This window comes from Plasmodium gonderi (genome assembly GCF_002157705.1).
Source record: "Plasmodium gonderi DNA, contig: Chr09, whole genome shotgun sequence".
Lineage (NCBI taxonomy): Eukaryota > Apicomplexa > Aconoidasida > Haemosporida > Plasmodiidae > Plasmodium > Plasmodium gonderi.
This window is the reverse complement of record NW_021628934.1, coordinates 475228-496801: the sequence shown is the minus strand read 5'-3', so window position 1 is coordinate 496801 and position 21574 is coordinate 475228. Positions and strand designations below refer to the sequence as shown.

At 29.7% G+C, this 21574-nt stretch overlaps 7 protein-coding genes across 7 annotated transcripts; 3 read left to right on the top strand and 4 right to left on the bottom strand.

Annotated features, from left to right (window-relative positions):
* Positions 1-352: 352 nt before the first annotated feature.
* Positions 353-2902, top strand: PGO_090990 (hypothetical protein, conserved; the record flags this gene model as incomplete). Its single annotated transcript, XM_028687688.1, has 9 exons — positions 353-457; positions 542-624; positions 916-982; positions 1113-1263; positions 1493-1692; positions 1915-2135; positions 2303-2387; positions 2556-2718; positions 2847-2902. The coding sequence occupies 9 exons, from the start codon at positions 353-355 to the stop codon at positions 2900-2902; spliced, it is 1131 nt and encodes a 376-aa protein (XP_028543489.1).
* Positions 2903-3411: 509 nt separating this feature from the next.
* Positions 3412-4656, bottom strand: PGO_090980 (hypothetical protein, conserved; the record flags this gene model as incomplete). The annotated part of the gene is made up of 1 exon (XM_028687687.1): positions 3412-4656. One exon carries the CDS (start codon positions 4654-4656, stop codon positions 3412-3414), a length of 1245 nt encoding a protein of 414 aa, XP_028543488.1.
* Positions 4657-6005: 1349 nt separating this feature from the next.
* On the bottom strand, positions 6006-10382 carry PGO_090970 (hypothetical protein, conserved; the record flags this gene model as incomplete). The annotated part of the gene is made up of 4 exons (XM_028687686.1): positions 6006-6119; positions 6682-9339; positions 9568-9633; positions 9738-10382. 4 exons carry the CDS (start codon positions 10380-10382, stop codon positions 6006-6008), a joined length of 3483 nt encoding a protein of 1160 aa, XP_028543487.1.
* Positions 10383-11505: 1123 nt separating this feature from the next.
* PGO_090960 (hypothetical protein, conserved) lies at positions 11506-13353 on the top strand (the record flags this gene model as incomplete). Its single annotated transcript, XM_028687685.1, has 1 exon — positions 11506-13353. The coding sequence occupies one exon, from the start codon at positions 11506-11508 to the stop codon at positions 13351-13353; it is 1848 nt and encodes a 615-aa protein (XP_028543486.1).
* Positions 13354-13979: 626 nt separating this feature from the next.
* PGO_090950 (hypothetical protein, conserved) lies at positions 13980-14822 on the bottom strand (the record flags this gene model as incomplete). Its single annotated transcript, XM_028687684.1, has 1 exon — positions 13980-14822. The coding sequence occupies one exon, from the start codon at positions 14820-14822 to the stop codon at positions 13980-13982; it is 843 nt and encodes a 280-aa protein (XP_028543485.1).
* A 1857-nt stretch (positions 14823-16679) lies between these two features.
* On the bottom strand, positions 16680-17252 carry PGO_090940 (hypothetical protein, conserved; the record flags this gene model as incomplete). Its single annotated transcript, XM_028687683.1, has 1 exon — positions 16680-17252. One exon carries the CDS (start codon positions 17250-17252, stop codon positions 16680-16682), a length of 573 nt encoding a protein of 190 aa, XP_028543484.1.
* Positions 17253-18783: 1531 nt separating this feature from the next.
* On the top strand, positions 18784-21523 carry PGO_090930 (hypothetical protein, conserved; the record flags this gene model as incomplete). The annotated part of the gene is made up of 2 exons (XM_028687682.1): positions 18784-21131; positions 21373-21523. The coding sequence occupies 2 exons, from the start codon at positions 18784-18786 to the stop codon at positions 21521-21523; spliced, it is 2499 nt and encodes an 832-aa protein (XP_028543483.1).
* Positions 21524-21574: the final 51 nt, after the last annotated feature.

The window sequence follows — 21574 nt, the reverse complement described above, 5'->3', positions numbered from 1 at the left end:
ATAGGCAAATAAAAACAATTTAGCCAAAACAAATTTTCCATAACTTGGGATAAAGTTTTGCAAAAAAAAAAAAAAAAAAAAAAAAAAAAAAAAAAAAAAAAAACACATATGAAGAGCTTTTTGTATGAGGCAAATATTTTTGCGAATCAGATTTAACGGAATGGAGTAGACGCTTTAACACAAAGCAAAAATATCAATCCTTCAGTTATTCGCATATGTATTCATATATTCGAAGAACTTTTTTTTTTTTTTTTTCACTTTCCTTCCTTTTTATTCCTCAAGAATTCATTCTTGTGTGACCCATGCTATAATACTTTATAAAATTTATGTAAAAATATAAAGGGCTAGGAAAATGAAAAATAATAAAAAACAAAGTGCAGAAAATGTTGAAACATCCTCTAACATAATTAAAAATCTGGATATCCCATTATTAATAAAAAAAAAATTGCATTTAAGGGTAAATTGATAGGGAAGCGGAAAACAATTATAAACAGCATTGTAAGTAGTAATTACACGCTTGCGTGCATACCCGTTTTCGTAGGATTTAAGACTCAAAAATAAAGACTTAAGTGGGAAGCATGCGGATATTAAGAAGGTCCTTCAAGAGAAAGAAAGTTACTTTAGGTTCGACTATGCATGCATATACATATGCATGTATATATACAAGAGAACGTTCACGAGAATGTGTAAATAACGATGGGAGCATATGTTAGGCAACCACAAAAATGTATGAGCAAAAGTGGGCATTTATTTTAGTGTAATCTACACCCTCAACTGAAATGTGTAACTCGAAAATGCAAACAAGGCTATGATTCTAACAATATCTATAAAAAAAAAAAAAAAAAAAAAAAAAATACACAAAAAATATTATTATGTAATATCATTTCTTTGAATGCACAAACTGTTTTAAAAAAGTTTTAAGGAAAAGGTGTATAATGAAAGTCGAGAAAAAATGATAAAGGAATATCAACTGGCTATGAAAGTAGGATTAGGGACTCAAACAGGAGAAAAAAAAAAAAAATGAATAGAAAATGTGCGAAAACGCTTTACATGTTAAATTAAAATGAAGAAATAAAATATACAAAAATCTATGAAACATACATGTTGCTCAGGACAACCTTGACAGACAAATCGTTTTGGAAGAAAAAATAAAAAGCAAAGAAAAAAAAATAAAGCTCTACGATTTGGAAATTAACAAGTTTAAATTGGCTATAGCGGACATGCACGAACGGATAAAAAAAGCGGATTACGACACGTTAGAAAGTAAGGAAATGATTCTGTGCTTGTCATATATATGAAAGAGATAAAAGGGAGGAAAAAAGAAAACAAAAGAAAAAGGCGATGAAAAGGGGAAAGAAATAATATCCCCTCTAAATGTTCTCCACTCCACTCCCCAAATACATGTTCTAACATATAAACACAAAGCAAATAAATTAGCAAAAAAAAATATTTTAATATGCATATGGTTCATACACTTGTGAAAAACATGTAGGGGAAAAGTGCCTCAGCTTTCTGAGCAAATTCAAAGAGAATTCATCCGAGTTCGTTCAGTTAGACATGTTCGACAGATTAGAAACTATATTTAGTTCGCGAGAATTTATAAAAAAAAAAAAAGAATGTCTTAAGGAAAAGATAAATGCTGTTAAGGCTAAGATAAAAAATATGGAAGAAAAAAGCAATTTATCCCTAATGGTATGTCATCAATGTTAGTTTTTTTTTTTTTTTTTTTTTTTTTTTTTCTCTTTTTTGTTCACTTCTACGTTGTTATTGTACTTGGTCTACTTGAGGAAAAAGGAAAAATAAACATATAACATCAATATACATTGTTCTATTAAATGTGCATTTTTTTTTTCTTTTTTTTTTTTTTTTTCCCCTCGATTTTAATTTGCGTCATTTATTATCGCTCTCCTACAGAATAAAGAAAAAGAATATAAAAATCTTGTAGAAATCTCAGAAATCGTTTTGAAAAAGGAAAAGGAAATATCCGAACAACTCAAGGAAAACATAAATGAACATAATAAAAATTCTCTCCTTTTGTATAAAATAATGTCATGTGTAGATAATTTTCTGAGTCGTTTTTCTTCATTTCTTCCTGAACTTCGTCATTACAACCTTAAAAAGGATGAGGAAAAAACGTACTTGAAAAGAAGCAAATATTATAAATTGCCCTTTCAAGAATTTATATAAATGTATATATATATGTGTGTATGCCTATTATGTACGTGTTTGGGAATATTATCCTATTTACCCATTCATATGTGCACATTCAAATGAACATATTTACCACTCTTTTTCATGAAAGAAAAATAGAAAAAAAAAATAAACTCCAAGATATAATGGAAGACACACAATCTATCGACACCACGAACTTTAACCATTTGGAGGAGGTAAAAATTCTAAATGCTTTTATTTCTTTAACACACGAAGTAATAGGGGTAGAGAAATCCATATTTTTTGCCTATCTGTTATTTAATATATCACTTTCGTAATAATATATAGTACCTGTATCAGCAATATTTCTATTGTATGTCTATTCCCCATGTTTTTCATATCAGGAAATTTTGAAAAAATTGGATGTTATATACAAATATATTAAGGATACCATATACATAATAAACAAGGCAAAAAAGGAAATTTCGCTGAAGGATGATAATTACCTGGAATCGATGAAGAACAATTTTGGCAAGAAAAGAAAAGAAAATTCCGCTGTCCATAGCAGTGTCTCTTAACCGTGTGCAATGTTTGGGGATACACATTTTTGTGCATAACCATGTGTTGACTACGCAACAAATGCGTGCCACTATACATTTATTCAAATTTTGAAATTTTCTTCTTTTTTTTTTCAGACGGCAATATTGAATTTTTTACATATAATAATAATGTCAAAGGCAAAAACATTTAGACCCTTGGGAGGTAGAAATACTTTTCCACTGAAAAAAAAATGGACGAAGAAGCGGATGAAGGGGCGTTTGAAGGAGCGTGCGAAGAAGTGCTTAACTGTGTATTCATTGGGGGAGGAAATATGTACGCCATTTATTTTGTCTATAAGGACGAATAAAACTAAAAAAATGATTGCCCCTTTTTTTTTTTTTTTTTTTTAAAACCCCAGTGAATACTATTTTATATATGTCCATGTAACACTGTTTATGCATATAGGATTACACGATTAATTGTATCCTTTTTGATAAAACTTTAACTTTTTGGCATTTTAAAAATGCTGCAGTTACACACATTAAAAAGGAAAGAAAGACAACGGTGTTTTAGCGTTTTGGTAAAGGTCCATTTGAGAAATACATATATTTCTTATCCCTCCCTGGGCATACGGGATATGTCCAAAATTTCGCATGCAAAATTATATAAAAATTGGTCATTCACCATTCTCCTTTCCCAACTCAGGGTTTTCCCTTCCATCTACTTTTCAATGAAGCTGCAATTCGTGGGTATTATTCCATTTAAATAGGACACTTCAGAGAGAAAGTTCAAATAGGTATTTAACTTTTCCTCATCAGATAAAAAGAAAGGGAGTATGTTATTTTTTACATCTACACATCTGGAAATTTTGTTTAAGCACCTTAATCCTATATTTCCTGAATACAACAAATGAAAGTCTATATTTTTGTACCACTTTAAGATGCTATAGGAACCAATAAAATATAACTGATCATGATATACACTTCCATGCATTCCTGTATCTTTTAATCCTCGTTTTACCCTTGCACACATTTTAAAACAAGTTTCTGCATTTTTTACAAAAGTGTTTAAAAAAAAGTAAAGTTTTGAAAAGGTATAAAAATTACCCAAGCAAACAGTTAAATATTTTAAAGCAGGGTAAACAAGGAAGAGATGATTTTTTTTGAATGAATACATGGAATTAATAACAGCTAATCCTTCTTCAGTTGCATAACATGAATGGAAATTATACATGTCTAAATTGTTCTTATCGTGATTTATCATCCTTAATAAATGTGTCCCTATTTCGTGATTACACAAAGAATACATCATTTTTTCCTTTACATTTTTTTGATCTTGTAAATGTAAAAAATATTGATTCTTTTTTTTGAAAATTTTCGCAGCTGATATTAAGTTTTTCTTGACTTCTATCTGTATTTTATCATTTATTCCATTATCTTTTAAATATTTCAAAATGTATTTTCTAAATTCATCCATTGTCACCAATTTATTCTTATCAAAAATGTTCTTTTCGTAATTTTCATACGTCTTAAAATTATCCTTAACTATTTGTATTATCCTTCTTGCTTCATGAAATAAATGAAAGTCTATTCTTTCACCACTCGTTTTGTTAAAAATGTCATTTACTTCTTCATCAGAAATGTTGTAAAGAAACACTGGATTTTCAGTCATCTTGGATTGGTAAAATTTCTGTTCAGCTTCTAACAGATTTGTAACTGTACACATTTTTGTCGTGTTCATTTTTTCAATTGCTTTTGTATATATAACTTCGTTAAAAATTGTTTCAATCAAATTTTCCACTAAATTTAACAAATCTTCATCAGGTATAAGGAGTAATTTTACGTAGTTTGGGCACACCAGGTTAAATGTGTAGCTTTTTCCCATGTTATGTCTCCCATTATTTGTTACATCTATATTATGGTCAACTTCTCTACTATCCTTTTTGTTATTTGTTTGGTCTGTCATGGTTTCTTCCTCTGTTTTGATGATGATACTTAATTGAATGCATATATAGAGGGGTAAATGAAATGAGGATCTGTGGAACGCGAGCTATTTACTTATGCATCTCGCATATATTCATTGTTCACCTTAGTTCTGATATCTTCTTTATTTGCAGGACTGGTTATGTTTTATTTTTTCTATATTTTATGATAATATAAGATTTTTCTTGTTTTTTTTTTTTTTTTTTTTTTTTTTTTTTTTTTTTTTTTTTCCTTTTTCTTTTCTTGCTTATACAACGGATTCATTGGTTCAACTATCCTTTTGAAACAGATATAATTTTTTCCTTTTGGTTCAATTCCCTTTGAGTAAAACCTTTGTACATATGGCATTATATATGACACTATATTTGCATAGCGGTTTATATATATATAGGTCTATATATGTATCCTTTTTTTTTTTTAATTTTTTTTTTACCCTTAGAGCTGTATCTCGTCAATGTGTTTTTTTGTTTTTTCTTTATTAAACATATATAATGTTTGATAATTTTACAATTTGTACATGTGTTGCTAATTTTGCGAATTTCACAATTTTTTTTTTTTTTTTCTCCATATGGAAGTTTCTAAATTGGTCTGTGTTTTTGAGTGGCTCTTCTTCAATTGTGCTCTCAATGGATTAAACAAATATTTGAGAATACGGGAAGGAATAATAATGGAAGAAAGATCCCGTGAAATTGAGCAAAAGCGATAAGAATGTAATAATATTACAAAATATAACGAACAATGTCGGAATTGGAATGCATAAGGATTGCATATGATCCGGGAGAGATGCAAATTTCCACACACGCTAAACAATTCCCCATGACGTGAACGCAGACATTGGGGAGAAATAAAAAATTAATTTATGGCGAAGCCCGTTAAGTAGTTCCAAAAATTGGGTATCTCTGTTATTAACGTATGAGCATCTGCCGTAATGCACAAAATGGAAAAACTTGAAGAATGCAACATTGGAGCAGTGCAACAATGAAGAAATGAAACAGTGAAGAAATGAAACAATAAAGAAATGAAACAATGAAGTAATGAAACAGTGAAGTAATGAAACAACGAAAAAATAAAACATGTAGTAAATGACGTGCGAAACACAAGTTGTAAATCTAATCGGGAAAAAAAAAGCACTTGGGAAATGCGTGTGTACGAAAAAACTGTTTTTTCCTGAGTATGGCACATACCCTTCTCTTTTTTATCCATTTTCCACGTGCGAAGGGGATTATACCTTGGGGGAACGATCAATCATATGGGTACAAAAATGTAGGTGCATCAATATATACATGTATCCGAACGAACTTCCATATTCCGTTGCACAGTCTACACTTGTTCTTATACAAAGAATAGGTTGTTTTTTTCATTCGATCCGTTAACTCCCAAATGCTTCATCAGTTCATCCTTGTAAAATTTTGCATGTTCTGTGTACTCGGTGGAATTTTTCGCATGCTGAAAAAAAAAAAAATATATATATATATATATATATATATACATATACATATGCATATATATATACACACATGTATATGAGCACAGAAAAATGCACACGTAATAATGAATGTGGAATATAACAATTACTGTGACGCGTGAATTTTTTTTTTTTTTTTTATGAAATGAATTCAATAAATTAAGGGACACATTAAATGGGAAACATTGAAAGGTGATAAAAAAAAAAAATAAAATAAAAATAAAAAAGTAGGACCAAAAAAGACCCAAAAGAATGAGACGAAAAAAAGTGAAAAAAAAATTCCCCTAAAAGTTACGAAGGTGTAATGATGAGTCTTTCGAAATGTCAATTTTTTTATTATGCTAGTGGATCGGATTAAACTCAAAATTGTGCCAAGGTTTTTTTTCGTCTTTTTTTTTTATCTTCTCCTACCACCTTTTTTGCAAACATAATAAAAATGTTTTATATATGATATACAAATGAGTCCATTTTAACATGAACATGCTGCAACATGAATATGGACTATGGAGAGCTTGTCCTAGTGTAGGTATGGGTAGAAAGTACCTTTATGAAAATGGCCTCATTGGAATTTATTGTTATCGACAAGGTGTGGTAAATAATTTTGCTAACGCTCGGGCACTCGTCATCCATGTGAAGCAGTAAGCGCGGATAAATATTCTCACACGCTTCGTGATCTAATATTAGTGATTTATTTTGAAAAAGAGAATACATAGCACCTGCAGACAATTTACGAATTGTCTTATTTGAATCATCCAATAATTTTAACAAAGTGTTCAACAAATCGAGTAATATATTGTTGTTATTTATTCCCTTTACAATTTGTCCATATATCGATATAGATATTTCCCTATTTGCATTATTCCACGTATCATCAATGGATGATTTAAGTACACACACTAAATTTTCAATTAGTACATTATTTTGAAAAGTACATGTGCCAAATAAATTTTTTACGAATAATGTTCTTATGCAATATAGGGCTCCTTTTCTTGTTTGTGCTTCATTTAATCCACTCTTCCAAGTACACAGAGGCAATAATATATTTTTTAAAATGTGTTCCGAATATTTTAAAAAAAAATTTGGGAAAGTATTACTCGAACAAAATAAATTTAAAAATAATAAAAATTCCGATTTCATGAATGGTTTTAATTCTTGATTTGTAATTAGCAATAAAAAATTCATTAAGCAGTTGGATTGTTCCATCATGACTTCTTCACTTATGTTACTCAAAAGTGTGTTTAAAAATTCAATGTTATACTTGAAATTATTAAAATCATTGAAGTCTATTATATTCGCAGCATTTTTCACGAAATGGATGTATTCATCATTGTAAAAATCAATTCTGTTTTTCTCTCCATGATAATGATACTCAATTTTTTCAATTAATTCTTTTATTTCTAATTGAGAACAAAAACGATTATCAGATTGTAAAATAATTAAAAAGTGAAATAAAATTTTACTATATTTCTTGCACTCCTTCCCGATAATGTTTAACAAATGCTTTAATGATATTAAAAGATAGGGAAAAGAGTCCACATTTTCATAATTCATATTTTCGCTTATTAAAAATAAAATCAAATTTATATATTCGTCGTCTAATTTGTTTTCACCTAATTTATTTTCGTCTATATCTTTCCTTATGTGGTACCCAGCTAGGAATTGGGACAACATCATAAGGACAATTTTTTTATTATGATTAATTATGGGAGTGTTACAGTATTCGTTATTAGCACAAAAGGGGATTTCTTCGAATACGGATTCTTCGTCGATTTGATTTCCATGAACGATGTATTCTTTTGTTTGATGGTTTTCCATTGGAGGTGATTTTCTCTCTTCTGCATCTTTCACTACAGATTTTATTGATTCATTCTTCGATTTCTCTTTCATGAATTCCCCACACAAAAAACGTCTGTCTTGAGAAACATCATCAGAGTCTCTCTTTTCTGAAGAAAAATCGAATTTATAATTCATACTAGTGTTCTCTTTCAAAGTAATGTCGATTTTCTTGTGCATACAAAACATTTCGTATGTTTTCGTCTGATATTTATGATAATTCATATTTGAAAAAATATATTTTGCACAGTCATCATAATTCTTCTCAGTGAAATGATCAGCGGAATCGTATCTCCCTTTAGAATTTTCATTAGTTGAATAAATCGGTGACGTATCGCTAAGTTTGTAAAAACTTTGTGCAGCCTTTTGAATGTTATAATCGCCTAAGGTAAATTGTGCTATTTCAGGAAGAAGCTTATTTATAGGCATTAAATACCCGCAGGTAATAATTAAATAAAGAAATTTGCTCATGTACAAAAATGATTCGTATTCATAGCCATAATCTGAAAAGGCGTCCTTTGGGGAAAATTCATTTCTGTCCATGTTTTTCTGTGCAAAAGAATTTAGTAATAAGGGTGTTGTTGGAGAATCGATGTATTTAAAGAGTGTTAGCGATTTGTACACAAACGATATTATATACTTAATAAAATGAAAAATGTCAAAATAGGTGTAAAACAAAAACATGATTAAAATGCTTGCAAAATCGTCTTTTCCTTCACTCCATGAATTTCTTTCATTATTCATAATCTCGTAAAATAATTCTTTTTTTATTTCCCCAAAGAGCATATGAATATCGCTGCATATAACATTAGAAGGTGAAGGGATATAAAAGCTTTTATTCATTTCCGCGAAAAAATATTCATCTGTTGCTTTTCTAGAATGTTTATAAAATTGTTCCTTTTGTAAACATATTTTCCTTTCAACGAAATGATGTTCATCATGAAGATGTATTTTTTCAGAGAATCCTCCTTCAATCTGTTCTTCATCCTGATTCGAATTTGTTTTTATTTCAATAGAAGACGTATCATTTTGAATGGCATTGTCTTTACCTACACATTTCTCATTTTTATGACTCTTTAATCCCTTTAACGATGTGGCTATTGTTTTTAATACATTATAGCACCTTTCGTTGAAGGAAGAAGAAATATTTGCATTCACACACAAAAGGACAATAAATACCAACTTTGCTCTCTCACGTTTGTTTAAATCTTTAATATTTAAATTCCACACTTCAATGCAATCCACAATTTGTAAAAAAACACTGCTAGATTTTTTTCTGCACAATGTTTTTAAACATTCTGACACGTCATCAAGAAAATCTCGATTGCTATCAAAACATAGCAGTTTTTTTAGGCATTTTAAAGCTAGCTAAAAGGGAGACCAAAAAAAAAAAAAAAAAAAAAAAAATTGTTGCTCATGCGTGAAGGTCCGTTCGCTTAAAGACAGGGGTAACACGTAGGACGAGACAAGTGCCTTGCTAAATTGTAAAGTTACAACATTGTGAAATTACACAGCTGTGTAGTTGCCATATTGGTACATTATTAAGAGTGAATATGAAGCATACAAATATGCTTGAGTAGTGAAATATGGAATTACCTCGCGAACGTCATTCTGCCTTGCTGTTAAGGTGTTAATCAAACTTTTTACGAGACTTTTGTACAACTGCGAGGATGAAAAACAGAAAGGACTCCTATTGAGTACATGGATTACACTGTGGATATAATAAAAATTAGTTAGCAGTATGATAAATGCTTTTTTCAGATTACATGATTGAAGTCTTTTTGCTCTTGCTCAAAATGGAGTTCATATAATAACTGGCAGCTAATTTTTTTTATAAGAGGGAAGGGGTCTTTAATTAAAATTGTTAAAGCTGTTAAAATATCTTGAAGGTAGGGATATATATTGAGAAGTTGTTGGGAAGTTTCCATACAGTTGTTCCTAAACCTGTTGACAATTTTACACAAAAATTGTACAATTTTTAGTCTGATTTCTTCTTTATCTTCTACAACTCTTTTATCTTTATTTTCCTTTAGTCTGTTCGTGCAGATATAGAGAAAATTTTCATCTCTATTTACATTTTTAAATAGCAAATAATCTAGCAGTGTATCGTTAAGATTTTTTTCAATTAGGAAATATATGTCAAGAGCAAAATTCCTATATTCATCAAATTCTTCATTAATCCATTTGTGTAATTGGTGTAATAAATAGTTACGAAAGAAAACACAAAATTTTTCTTTTTCCTCTTCATTACAAAATGTAAAAAATTCTAATAACTTCTCATAAATTACCCTTAAAGCGTTTAATTTTTTGTCTTTATCTGATATTTCTGCGCTATTCAAAACGTGTATGTGGTGTTCAAAATCTTTACGCAAGTCGTGATGGTAATTTTCTTCGTGAAGCATGTTGCTCATCGTTGGTATTCAGCAAAATTAAAATAGAATCAAAGCTGTTCGTGTAGGTATATATACATATGTATGTTTGTATTGCATATGCATACCAGTTAGTATGCTACGAATAAAACTGCGAAATTCTAAAAGATGGCAGTTTTTACCGAAAAAAAAAAAATGGTGTTAAGAAGCAACAACAAAAAGGAAAAAAAAGTGATATTGTGCAGTGATAAATAAAAAGAGAAAAATGGTGTGGACATACATTTGTTAGAGGTGCATTATCAGATATATATTAATGGTAATTAATATTGTTGATTTTTCGTAAATCCCTTATTTATAAAATTTTCACTATGTTGTCAATTTTTATTTATTTAACAAAGGCAATGAGAAATAGGAAACTAAAATAAATCACACACACACATGTGACTATTTTAACCACAGTGCACAATGTCTCTCCATTCTGTGATATTTCTTATGAAAAAAAAAAAAAAAAAAAAAAAAAAGGCAAAAAAAACCTTCCAAATTGAATACGACATTACATAAAGTTTCGTGTGACAAACTTTTTTTTTTTTTTTTTTTTTTCCCCGTTTCTACGTGTATTTCTAGAAAAATTTTAGCACATCAGGTTCTTGTGTACAAGCCGGTTCGGATAAGTGAAGAGGGATTTGCTTCAATGCACTACGATATTGGCAATTATAATGATATAATAACACATCTAGCATCTGATGCATCGATTCATAAAGTGCATTTTCTGCCTTTCATCATTTAGTATTTTAACGAGTTCTCAGTTCGTAATTTTTTTAACTTCATAAGTTATCATATAAACGATTGTAGCAGAAAAAAGAGAAATAAAAGCCCATATTAAACATTCGCATGTAGCTTCAAATATATATATAAAACGTTGATAGTATATGAATTGTGTATTTTTTTTTTTTTTTTTTTTTTTTTTTTTTTTTTTTTTTTTTATACGTATATTACTTTCTCCTATCCTCCCCCCCTATATACACATGGATATAAATATATTTTTTTTTATTTTCCCTTTTTGATGATCTAAGATTCCAAAAAATTTCCCCGACTTATATATATTCAATAATGATGCGTGTAGAATTTTCGCACTCTAGTTTCTTCTGTACATTGTTCTGAACAAATGAAGAGAAAATCTGTTTTTATGAAAAGAAATGTCATAAAGTCTCAAAATACGTTGGATAAATTTGGCATTTTTAAGAAAGTGAATGTAACGAAAAAGGAGCACGTGGAAAAAGAGATACCATGCGAAACAGAGAATGAGAAAAAGGTGGAAAAGTGGAGAGATGCATTTAAAGTGAAAAAAGAAATAAATAATGAAGAGGGAAATGAAAAAAGAAATGATCATATTCTCAAAAGTGAACTTAGCACAGAAGAACACTCATCATTTATGTTTAAGGCAAAACCAGAAGATAATTTAACATGCGAAAGGTATAAAAATGAAAAAATAAGAAAACACATTATTGGAAAAGGTGAAAAACAAAAACATGAAGATGGCGATAACGATACTACAGAAGCAGATGAGGACAGCAGAGGTGATAATGACAATGGGGTAGGTAATGACAGTATGCCTTATGACAAAGACAAAATTGAAAAAAAGAAAAAAAAAGAAGATAACGTTAATGAAAATAGCACACCATTGCATAAGTTGTATCAACCCATTTATAAGGAAGATTACATAAACGAAATTCGGAGCAAAAGAAATCCTCTGTTGACGACAGTTTTAGATGAAGACTTAAATTTTAATTTAATTTTATGTGGACCACCAGGTTCTGGAAAATCATCACTAGTGAATGTGATAAAAAATAAAACAAATAATTTATTTATTTCTTTATTTCATTTAAATAATTTGAATAATGAATTAAGAAAGTTATATGATCAATCAATTATTAATTATAAATTATCAAAAAGGAAAACTATTTTATGTATAAAAGATATAAATAGGCTAAATAAAAATCAGCAAGAGAATTTACTGTTAATTTTAAAAAAAGGATATTTTTATCTTCTTGCCACATGCTTATTCAACCCTATGAATATATTAAACGCATCTCTAAGTTCACGCTGTTTATACTTGTACCTAAATCCTTATGACAAAATAGAACTGGCTTTAATTATCAAAAGAATAATTAACAGGTTAGACATAGAAGTTGAGGATAATGCTCTGAATGTAATCATGAACCATTCCTGTGGAGATGCAAGAGTGGCCATAAACATAATAGAATTCGCAATAAAAAATATGAAAAGAGAGGAGCTAAAAGAGAAGGAAATGGAAAAGGTGAAAGAAAATGGCAAATGCACAGATGAAAAGGAACACATAGAAGAAATAAAGAAAAAATGTGATATTGTTACGAAGCAGCTAAAATTGGAGGATCACAATGAACTGCACAAATGGGGATCTCTTCAAAATGAAAAAAAAGTTATCCAATTAAATAATATAAAAAATTTCTTACAAAATTTTCCTTCAAATGATAACAAATTAGATCATTTTAATTTCATTTCAGGATTGCATAAAAGTATAAGAGCTGGAAACATAAAAGCAGCAATACTTTATTTAACAAAATCTTTAAAAAATGGGGAAGATCCGTTATATATATGTAGGCGATTAATTAGAATAGCTTCTGAAGACATTGGACTAGCTAATCATGATGTTCTGTCCATTTGCATTAATACACATTATGCATGTAAGGCTATAGGGATGCCTGAGTGCCAAACGGCATTAATATACGCCGTTATTGTTTTGTGCAAATCTTCTAAAAGTAATTACATATACGTTGTTGAAAATAATGCTAAGCAAATATGCAACGAATACAACTTTGATGTCCCATTTCATTTAAGAAATACATCCAATAGGTATGTATACACAAACCAACCTGAAATTCTGACCTTCGAGGAACATTTGAAAAAGTACAAGGACGTGCAGAAGTACTTGCCAGACTATATAGAAAAGTTGGAGCTCTTGCCGGAGATCTGAACGTGAAGAAAAAAAATGAGCAATAAAAAAAAAAAAGCATCAAAAGTGAATTTAGGAATACTCTCAAAATGGGAACAAACACGTTCACGTTTATGTGTTCCTAACCACCCTGCCGCCCAACTACACATAATGAAACTCTATATGAGCATTTTATTTTTCCTATATACATATATAAATGTATATACACTTATGTTATGCCGCCCCGTTTGAGTTTCTGATTTTTTTAAAAATTTTTATGTAACACAACACACTTTGCAATTTTTTTTTTTTTTTTGCATATTTTTTGCCCTCTTTTCTGATTAAATATCCTTTTTTAGAAAATTTACTTATGAAGATCATTTTTTTTTTTTTTTTTTTTTTTTTTAAACGAAGCAGTTGCCGTAACACATGATATTGACGTGAATACAACATTTAAATAAAAAAAAGAAAAGTCTAATTAATGTTTGATTAAAAAAATAAAATAAAATAATGGAAAAAATAAGGACATCCAAATATATACAAGTGTGTGTATACCAATAGGTACGCATATAATTACAAATGTGCTATCCACATGGGAATCTCAGTGTCCACCTTCTCCTTCTCATCCTCAACTTCAGCCACAACTACAACTACAATTTAGTTTAGGATCATCTTCCCACTTTCCCTTGTTTTATATCTATAACTGGGTTATACGTTAATATTTGTATTTCGTTCAGAATTTGCTTTATGTGTGCCTTCCTCTCCTTGAGCTTATTATTAAATAAATATCTTATGATGTAAGCAAAATCTTTCAAATCCTTATTGGACACATTTATATTAAAATTAAATAAGCTTTCATAATGCTCATTATTTGTTTTTTTTTTATTTTTCAATTTTTCCTTAATTGCATGTAATGCTGATAGAATTATGCACAAACGATTTCTATCATCATCCTGGTTGTTAAAAATAAGTAAAGGTATATCGTTTTTTTTAAATATTTCGTTAACTTGTTCAATTATCACTTTTATATTACTACTTTGTTTCCGTTGTTCGTCCATTTCAGCAAGGCTGAGGTGATCCAACTCAAAGAAATTTACAACTGCATTTTCATTCATCACTGAATTGTTATTATCTTCCATGTTTTGAAAATTCCCGCAAGTGTTGTCATTTTCATCGTTATTATCACCATCATCGTAGCATATAAGATCCTTATATTCATCTATTAAGGCCAGTGTGGTCAAGCTGTTCAAAATATAAATCCTAACCTCTACATCATTGCTCATGTTTATTTTGTTAATATTGTGTATATTAATATTTAATTTCTTTAGATATTTCAAAATGTGTTCATTGTAGTTTCTTTCCATGGTGTAATTAATTTTTTCTCTTTCCTTGGGTTTGTACAAGCGAATTTTCTCCTCTTCTAATTTTAGAATCATTAGATAAAACTCGTCCGTACGTATGTCCACAGGATCATAATTTAGAAGTTTCAGCTTTCTTCCCAGAGAATTCATTTGGGGGTGGGCAAACTAAGCAGATTGAGTATACTATATCAGTAAAATTTGAGAGCATAAAATTGTAGTGCAAGTGTGCCAAATTGTAATGAAACTAAATCGTTCATAATGAGTGGAATCAGCCAAATTGTGTCATTCAGATTGGAAATAAACACTTGGAAGGGAGGGAAGATAAAAGTAGAACATTTGCATGCAACATTCGTGATGCACGTAAAATTGTATGCACAAGTCTGTGCATGTAGATTTCTCTCTATATATATATATTCATATATGCATATATGTGTATAGAATGCGTGTGCTCCTTTTCTCCCACATAACTATTCCGTTGTGAACATCACGGTCAAAAAAATATCAACAAAGTGCCAACAAAAGCATTTCTTTTCATCGTTTTTTTAAGTATTTCTAAAACACATTCATGGCAAAAAGGTGGGAATTCAAACTTCAATCACTTTGCATAAGCTGCAAATACGATATAATTCGGGGTTTACTGTGTTGGTCCTCTTATGTTCATAGAACACACCCAGCTCATAAGGAAAAGAAAGATATTTTATAGGGGCAAAAAATTATACTGTTTAAAATACAAACAAATTATAACCAGTGAATATATGATAAAATGTCTGCCTCCAAACTAAAAAAAAAAAAAAGAAAAAGGAAGCATTTTTCTTATAATTCAAAACATCTTTTTTCATATATCATTTTTATGAACCCTCTTCTTACGCGTGGCTATATTTTAGTTAGAAAAAAAAATTGTCAAATCGATGAGTTTAAATGATGGATGGAAGGAAATAACAGTAGTCATAGATAGGAGGGGTGGAGGAGAAAAAAAAAAAAAAAGAAAAAAAAAAGTCTTTGTAATTAAAGGAAAAAAGCACATAATTAAATTCTTACTATAGGAGATGAACAAAATTTAGGCAATGAAGTTATTAAGCCCATATTAGTTTCACATAAAGAAATACAAAAGCATGAGATTTTTTTTTATATGTTAATATATAAAAAAATATATATCCACACTAATTTTCTCATGACTATGAGAATATATATCCACTGTGTAGATCGATAACACCAAATGGATGATTCTTCTAAAAGAGATTACTTTTATTATGTGTTGCATGAGAATGTATGTATGATGAAAAAAAAAAAAAAAAAAAAAAGGAAAAAGAAAAAACAAATAAAAAAACTCTAATGGGATAAAAAATTTGCTACTTTTCGAAATAGTAATGGGATGAAATATGTTCATCACATTTGTCCCGTTGTCTCCAGGAGAACCCCATCAGTAGATGATGCTTATGCAAAATATCTGAACAGCATATCTGAGATAACACAACCAATATATTTGAGATTAAAATTTATCGAAAAAAAAAGAGAGAGGGTTTCATCATTTTGACTTATGAAAAAAAAAAAAAAATATGGATAAATATGGATGGGAATAATGCAATATAATTATTTTCGTAAAAATAAAAAAATTAAAAAAAAGAAACTAAAAATATACATATATCATACATGCATATAAGATATGTGTTAATGTGTAACTATTTCTTTTGTTATGAAGAAAACATCATCATGTAGACCTGATCATAGCACACAAAAATGCAAAGTGTAGATTTTTGAATGTGCGAATTTATGTTTACCCACCTTACAGGCATACATGCACACCTGTGCATGTTTGCAACCAGTTAAAAAAAAAAAAAAAAAAAATTAAACATATGTAGATTGCATACGTAGACTAATCTGTCCTATACTCACCATTATGAGTCAAAAAGAGGGCATCGAATGTGGGTATATAAACTCAGCATAAACATAGTGCAAACTCCGTATAGTCTAATCAGCGATAGGGAAAAAAATAAAAAAATAAAAAATTCAGTAAAAAAAGGAGTTAAAAAATGGGTTATCATTATTCTGTACGATGGACGCATTATCGTCCTCATCATTTTTTGCCTGTTCGTCTTCCATCACAGGGTTTATTTTTTCACTTTCTAGAAATTTTAAATAGTTATGGAAAACTAATAAATTGTGATGGCATAAATAGTTAAGGGAATTTAGCTTATTAATTGAACTGATTGAAATGGTTAAGTCTTCATTAATGCTTACAGTATTGCAAATGCCGAATATTTGTACAACATCATTTACTTTGATATCTTCATTTTTTTCATTACATGTAGTGAATGAATAAGTTAAAAGTAACTTTGCTCTTATGTAGCCGGTTGTATCATCAATTGTATATACTATAAATTCTTTTTTTTCTTCAATATTTAACACAAACCCTACTATTTTAATAAGGTTTAATTTTTTATTTTGGATGGTTAATTTATTTCTGTCTTTCTTGTACGCTCTTATTAGCATGCTTATATTAGCATACATAAAATTTGATTCGTTTGATTCTTCCTTTAGTTCATCATTAAAATAACCGCTCTCGATATTTAGGTTTGTCATTGCGCCTGATATGTTATGTGCTTAGGACTGATAGAAGGGGGGGGGGGGGTAAATGGGTATGTGTATGTGCAGCTAAGTTGTAATGGTTGAATTAAAAATAAAGAAACGAAAAAAAAAAGAAAGCAAAAGAGAAAAAATTATTTAAATGTGAACGTGTGCGTATACATATATATATGTACATATATGCGTCATCCTTGCTGACTTAAATGTAGGCACACTAAAAATGTACACGCCCTTGTAGGCGTACGTACCAATGCAGGCTAACATTTCAAGAACTCCTGAGACTATCATTCCAACGTAAGAACATGTGTGTGGTCAATTAATCCAAGAAAGGTAAGGCTTCTACTATAATTTGTTATCATTAAATGGGAAGTTTGCGTTGACAGGGAAATTGTGTAAGAACGTAAGAGTGGTTTAGCGTGGTGATGAAACTGAAACATTTACACGCACATTATACGAATTTGCATATATATATATATATATACACACAGTTATATGCATACAAGAATAATTGTCGGAAAATGCTTTCTCTGGAAATTATATAATATGACACAAAATTTTTACTATGATAAATACTTCTCTGTTTCAGTTCTCATGGAAATCTATAATGCATTTCAAGGTGCTTATATATATATGTTAAAATGGAGATAATGAGTAGGGGGTAGGGTGGGGGGGGACATATGTGTCGCTAACGTAAATGCATTCCATGAAGAAAAAAAAAAAAAAAAAAAACACACAAATAAGCGAAATAAGAGAAAAAAATCAAGGGTAAAGATGGTAAAAAAAAAAAAAAAGAAGGAAACTATTAACAGTTATGTGCTAGTTTTTCCTTCCACTCGCCTTATTTTTGTGTACCACATTTATAGCCCCAAATAAAACCAGCACAAAGAAGAGGGCTAATTTTTGTGCAGTTTGCTGTACATGTTGAAAAAAAAAAAAAAAAAAATAGAGTAACTCCTGTAACGTTTTAAAATATATACATAATGTAGAACCACAGCTCTTTTCATTATTCTTATCTAATGAATTTATCTTCTTACAGCTTATTTAAAAAAAAAAAAAAAAAAAAAAAAAACGATCCTTATAGTGATTTACTTGGCATAATAACATCACGTAGAAGTTCAATTCAAAAAGGAAAGGGTGATTACCAATATATAATGCAATTAGAGGTATGAACAAAAGAAATGATTGATAAATCCCAGAAAATGATCACATGAATTATCACGACACTTACACGTAAGGTCCTATGACTTCATGTGCCTTATTATTGGAATGATTTATGTCTATTCAAATATAACTGCAGTTAAGGATGTGTTGCTAAAAAGGGTAGCATATATACAAATGAACTTACATAAAATAAGAGAAGGAACAAGAATATTTCTGATAAAAGGGTGATAAACTTATTAACACGGTGCACTATTAAAAGGTGGGGGGAGGCTGTTCTCCAGAGATATTGTGATAGGAGTATCACTCCAGAGATAGCTATAACACACGGGCACTCTTTGAGGAGAACACAATCATTCTCTGTCATAATATGCCCTCCAAAGGGGTAGTATATCTCCATGCGTATGAAGAGTTAAAAAGGGTTTTTAAAAAATGGCAAATTTATGAAAGTGGTATATTCAAAGCCGTATGGTGTGCGTATAGCTCAACCCGTGGTAAATATAACAAAAGTGAAAAAAAAAAATTTCTCATATCATCATCCAAAGTGACTAATGATTTTAAAAATGAACAACGTGCGAAGAGAAATGGCACAAGCTGCAAGAAGCTAGATGACACACACCGAACGAACCAAAATGGCATTCACAGTGAGGGAAATTTTTATCTCAACAAAATATTAGATAGAGAAAACGAGAACGCAAAAAAAAAACTCGAAAAAAATGAAATAAGAGAAATTGTACCAGTTAACAGAATAAGTAATAGTTATATTAAATATTTGTTGCAAAAGAAGGGCTTATATTATGTATACACATATCAGTATGCACTTATTGAACTACTAAATTATAGCAATAACCTTTTAATCAATTTGTTATATTCTGATTGTATGATATCATATATTACTTATTCAATTTACAAAATAAATGCACCTAATGTGGATATACAAGAAGGAGAAGAACTTTCGAATGAAGAAGACGGAAGCATAATTTTCTCAAAAGATAAGATAAAAAAGAAACAAAAAAAAAATTATACACGACAAGATAAATCGGTTCTGATTGTAGCCTCATCTCAATCACAAAGCTGCGCAATTCATGAAACGATTATAAAATTAAAACCTCCAGATATATCAACATACTTGATAAATAACAAAGGAAACATTCAAAATGTACAAAGTAATTATTTTCTTTATAATATAATGATTTTAAATATGGAGAAATTCCCCACTGAATATGATCTTTCTATTTTATTAGATCATGTAAATCTTGTCATAATTGATGATGTAAGTGAATTATATGAGCTAAAAATGTGCAATGTCGTAAAAAAGCTTTTAACAAGCTTTAAGGAAAAGCACGACAAGGGTGATATATCACAAATTCTCATAATAAATAAGTTGTATAACCAATGGGTTATAAATGATTTGTTGCAATATTTAAAAAGTATAAAGTATGAGATTCGCTCAGAGGACTATTCGAGTTTCCTTAGTTCTTATAACGTTCACAATGTTTTTAGTACCTCTCGCGCTGATACAAAGGGAAGAAATATTCGTGAGAAAATAGAAAGCTACTCGATTCCTGTAGAAGAAAATATTCGCACAAGAATGAGAAGTCCCTTTCACTACTTCAATCTACGAGAATACAAAAAGAACAACTGTAAACACCTCAGTGTTTATGTTCCCATAAATGAAGACAAAAAATTTTTAATTTTGTTTTACCTATTAAGGAAAAACAAAGATAAGAAAATTCTAATTTATTACAACAAAAGTGACATATACTCATTCTACCGATCTATCAATTCATATGTATCATGTGTATTAATATCGAAATTGTATAAAGCAGACTACAAGAATAGTATAGTTAAGACCTTAAACAAAACGTGTGATTACGTGTTAATTACTGATGACAGCAGTATACAGAAGGCTCATCCCGTTTATGTTCATTTGTACATACATTACACGTTTTATGAAAGTGCAAATTCGTATGTGGATACATTGTTTAATGGTTTTTCTAATGTGGGGGAAGTTGACATAAGTAAGAGTTACAACGTGAACACTGTATCTGGAATAAGAAATTCTACAAACGACCATGTTGGAATAGTTCACCCACTCCCTGATACCCAATCCATCTTGTTCTACAATAAAAATCAGCGCAAAGAGTACGAATCGTTAAACGCTATTTTTAGTTTCAACCATTATCCACTACCATCAATAAAAGTGATAAAAAACAATTTCATTAATTTTTTAATAGAAGAAATTAAGGATGTAATTATTGAAGATAATAAACACATTGAAGAGGCGAAAAAAATTCATGAAAAGTATGGACAAGCCTTTCTCTCTGCAGCACTATATTATATACAAAAAAAGAAACTATTTAAAAAGAATTTTAAGAAAAAAGATTATTGTTCCAATATAACTTTCATTGTAGAAAGAAATATTCTGTTAAATACGAAGGATAAGACCATTAATTTTTTAAATGATCTGTTAAATTTTAAAAAAAATGTTGGTGATATAAATTTTTTTATTCAAAATTATGTATACTGCAAAAGGGGATATATTCTATCCGTTCCTGAGGATATATACAACGTAATTCACAAGAACAAAAATGCAGGGGCAAATGCAAACAGATATGCAAATGTGCACATGTACATTTTGTATAATAATTATGAAAAGCAATTCAGAGCTACCCACGTTAAGAGGGGGGGGGAGTACAAGTCGAAAAAATCGCTTAGGTATGCTGTTGCATATTGCAGAGGGTTGACATGTTCCCGTTTTTTCTGTCGTTTTTCTGTCGTTTTTCTGTCGTTTTTCTGTCGTTTTTCTGTCGTTTTTCTGTCGTTTTTCTGTCGTTTTTTTTACATCATGAAAAGGACAACACTTTGCAAAACATGGATGCATGCTCTAGTATCTGCGTTTCGTCGTGATAACACTCATGTTACACATCTCTACTATTTGCTTCTATTATCCCTGCAGGAGATTAAAAAAACGGATGAACATGAAAATGGAAAGGATTGAGATGAATAAGCTCAAGAGTCGGATGACTTCCACTTTTAAATTAAGCAAAAGAAATTCAAAAATGGAAAAATCACGAATGGGAGAAAATGCAAGAACAGAAACTTCATGAAGATAGCAGAAAAGAGTTATGCGTGTTCATCTGCTGTATGTTTATTCTTTT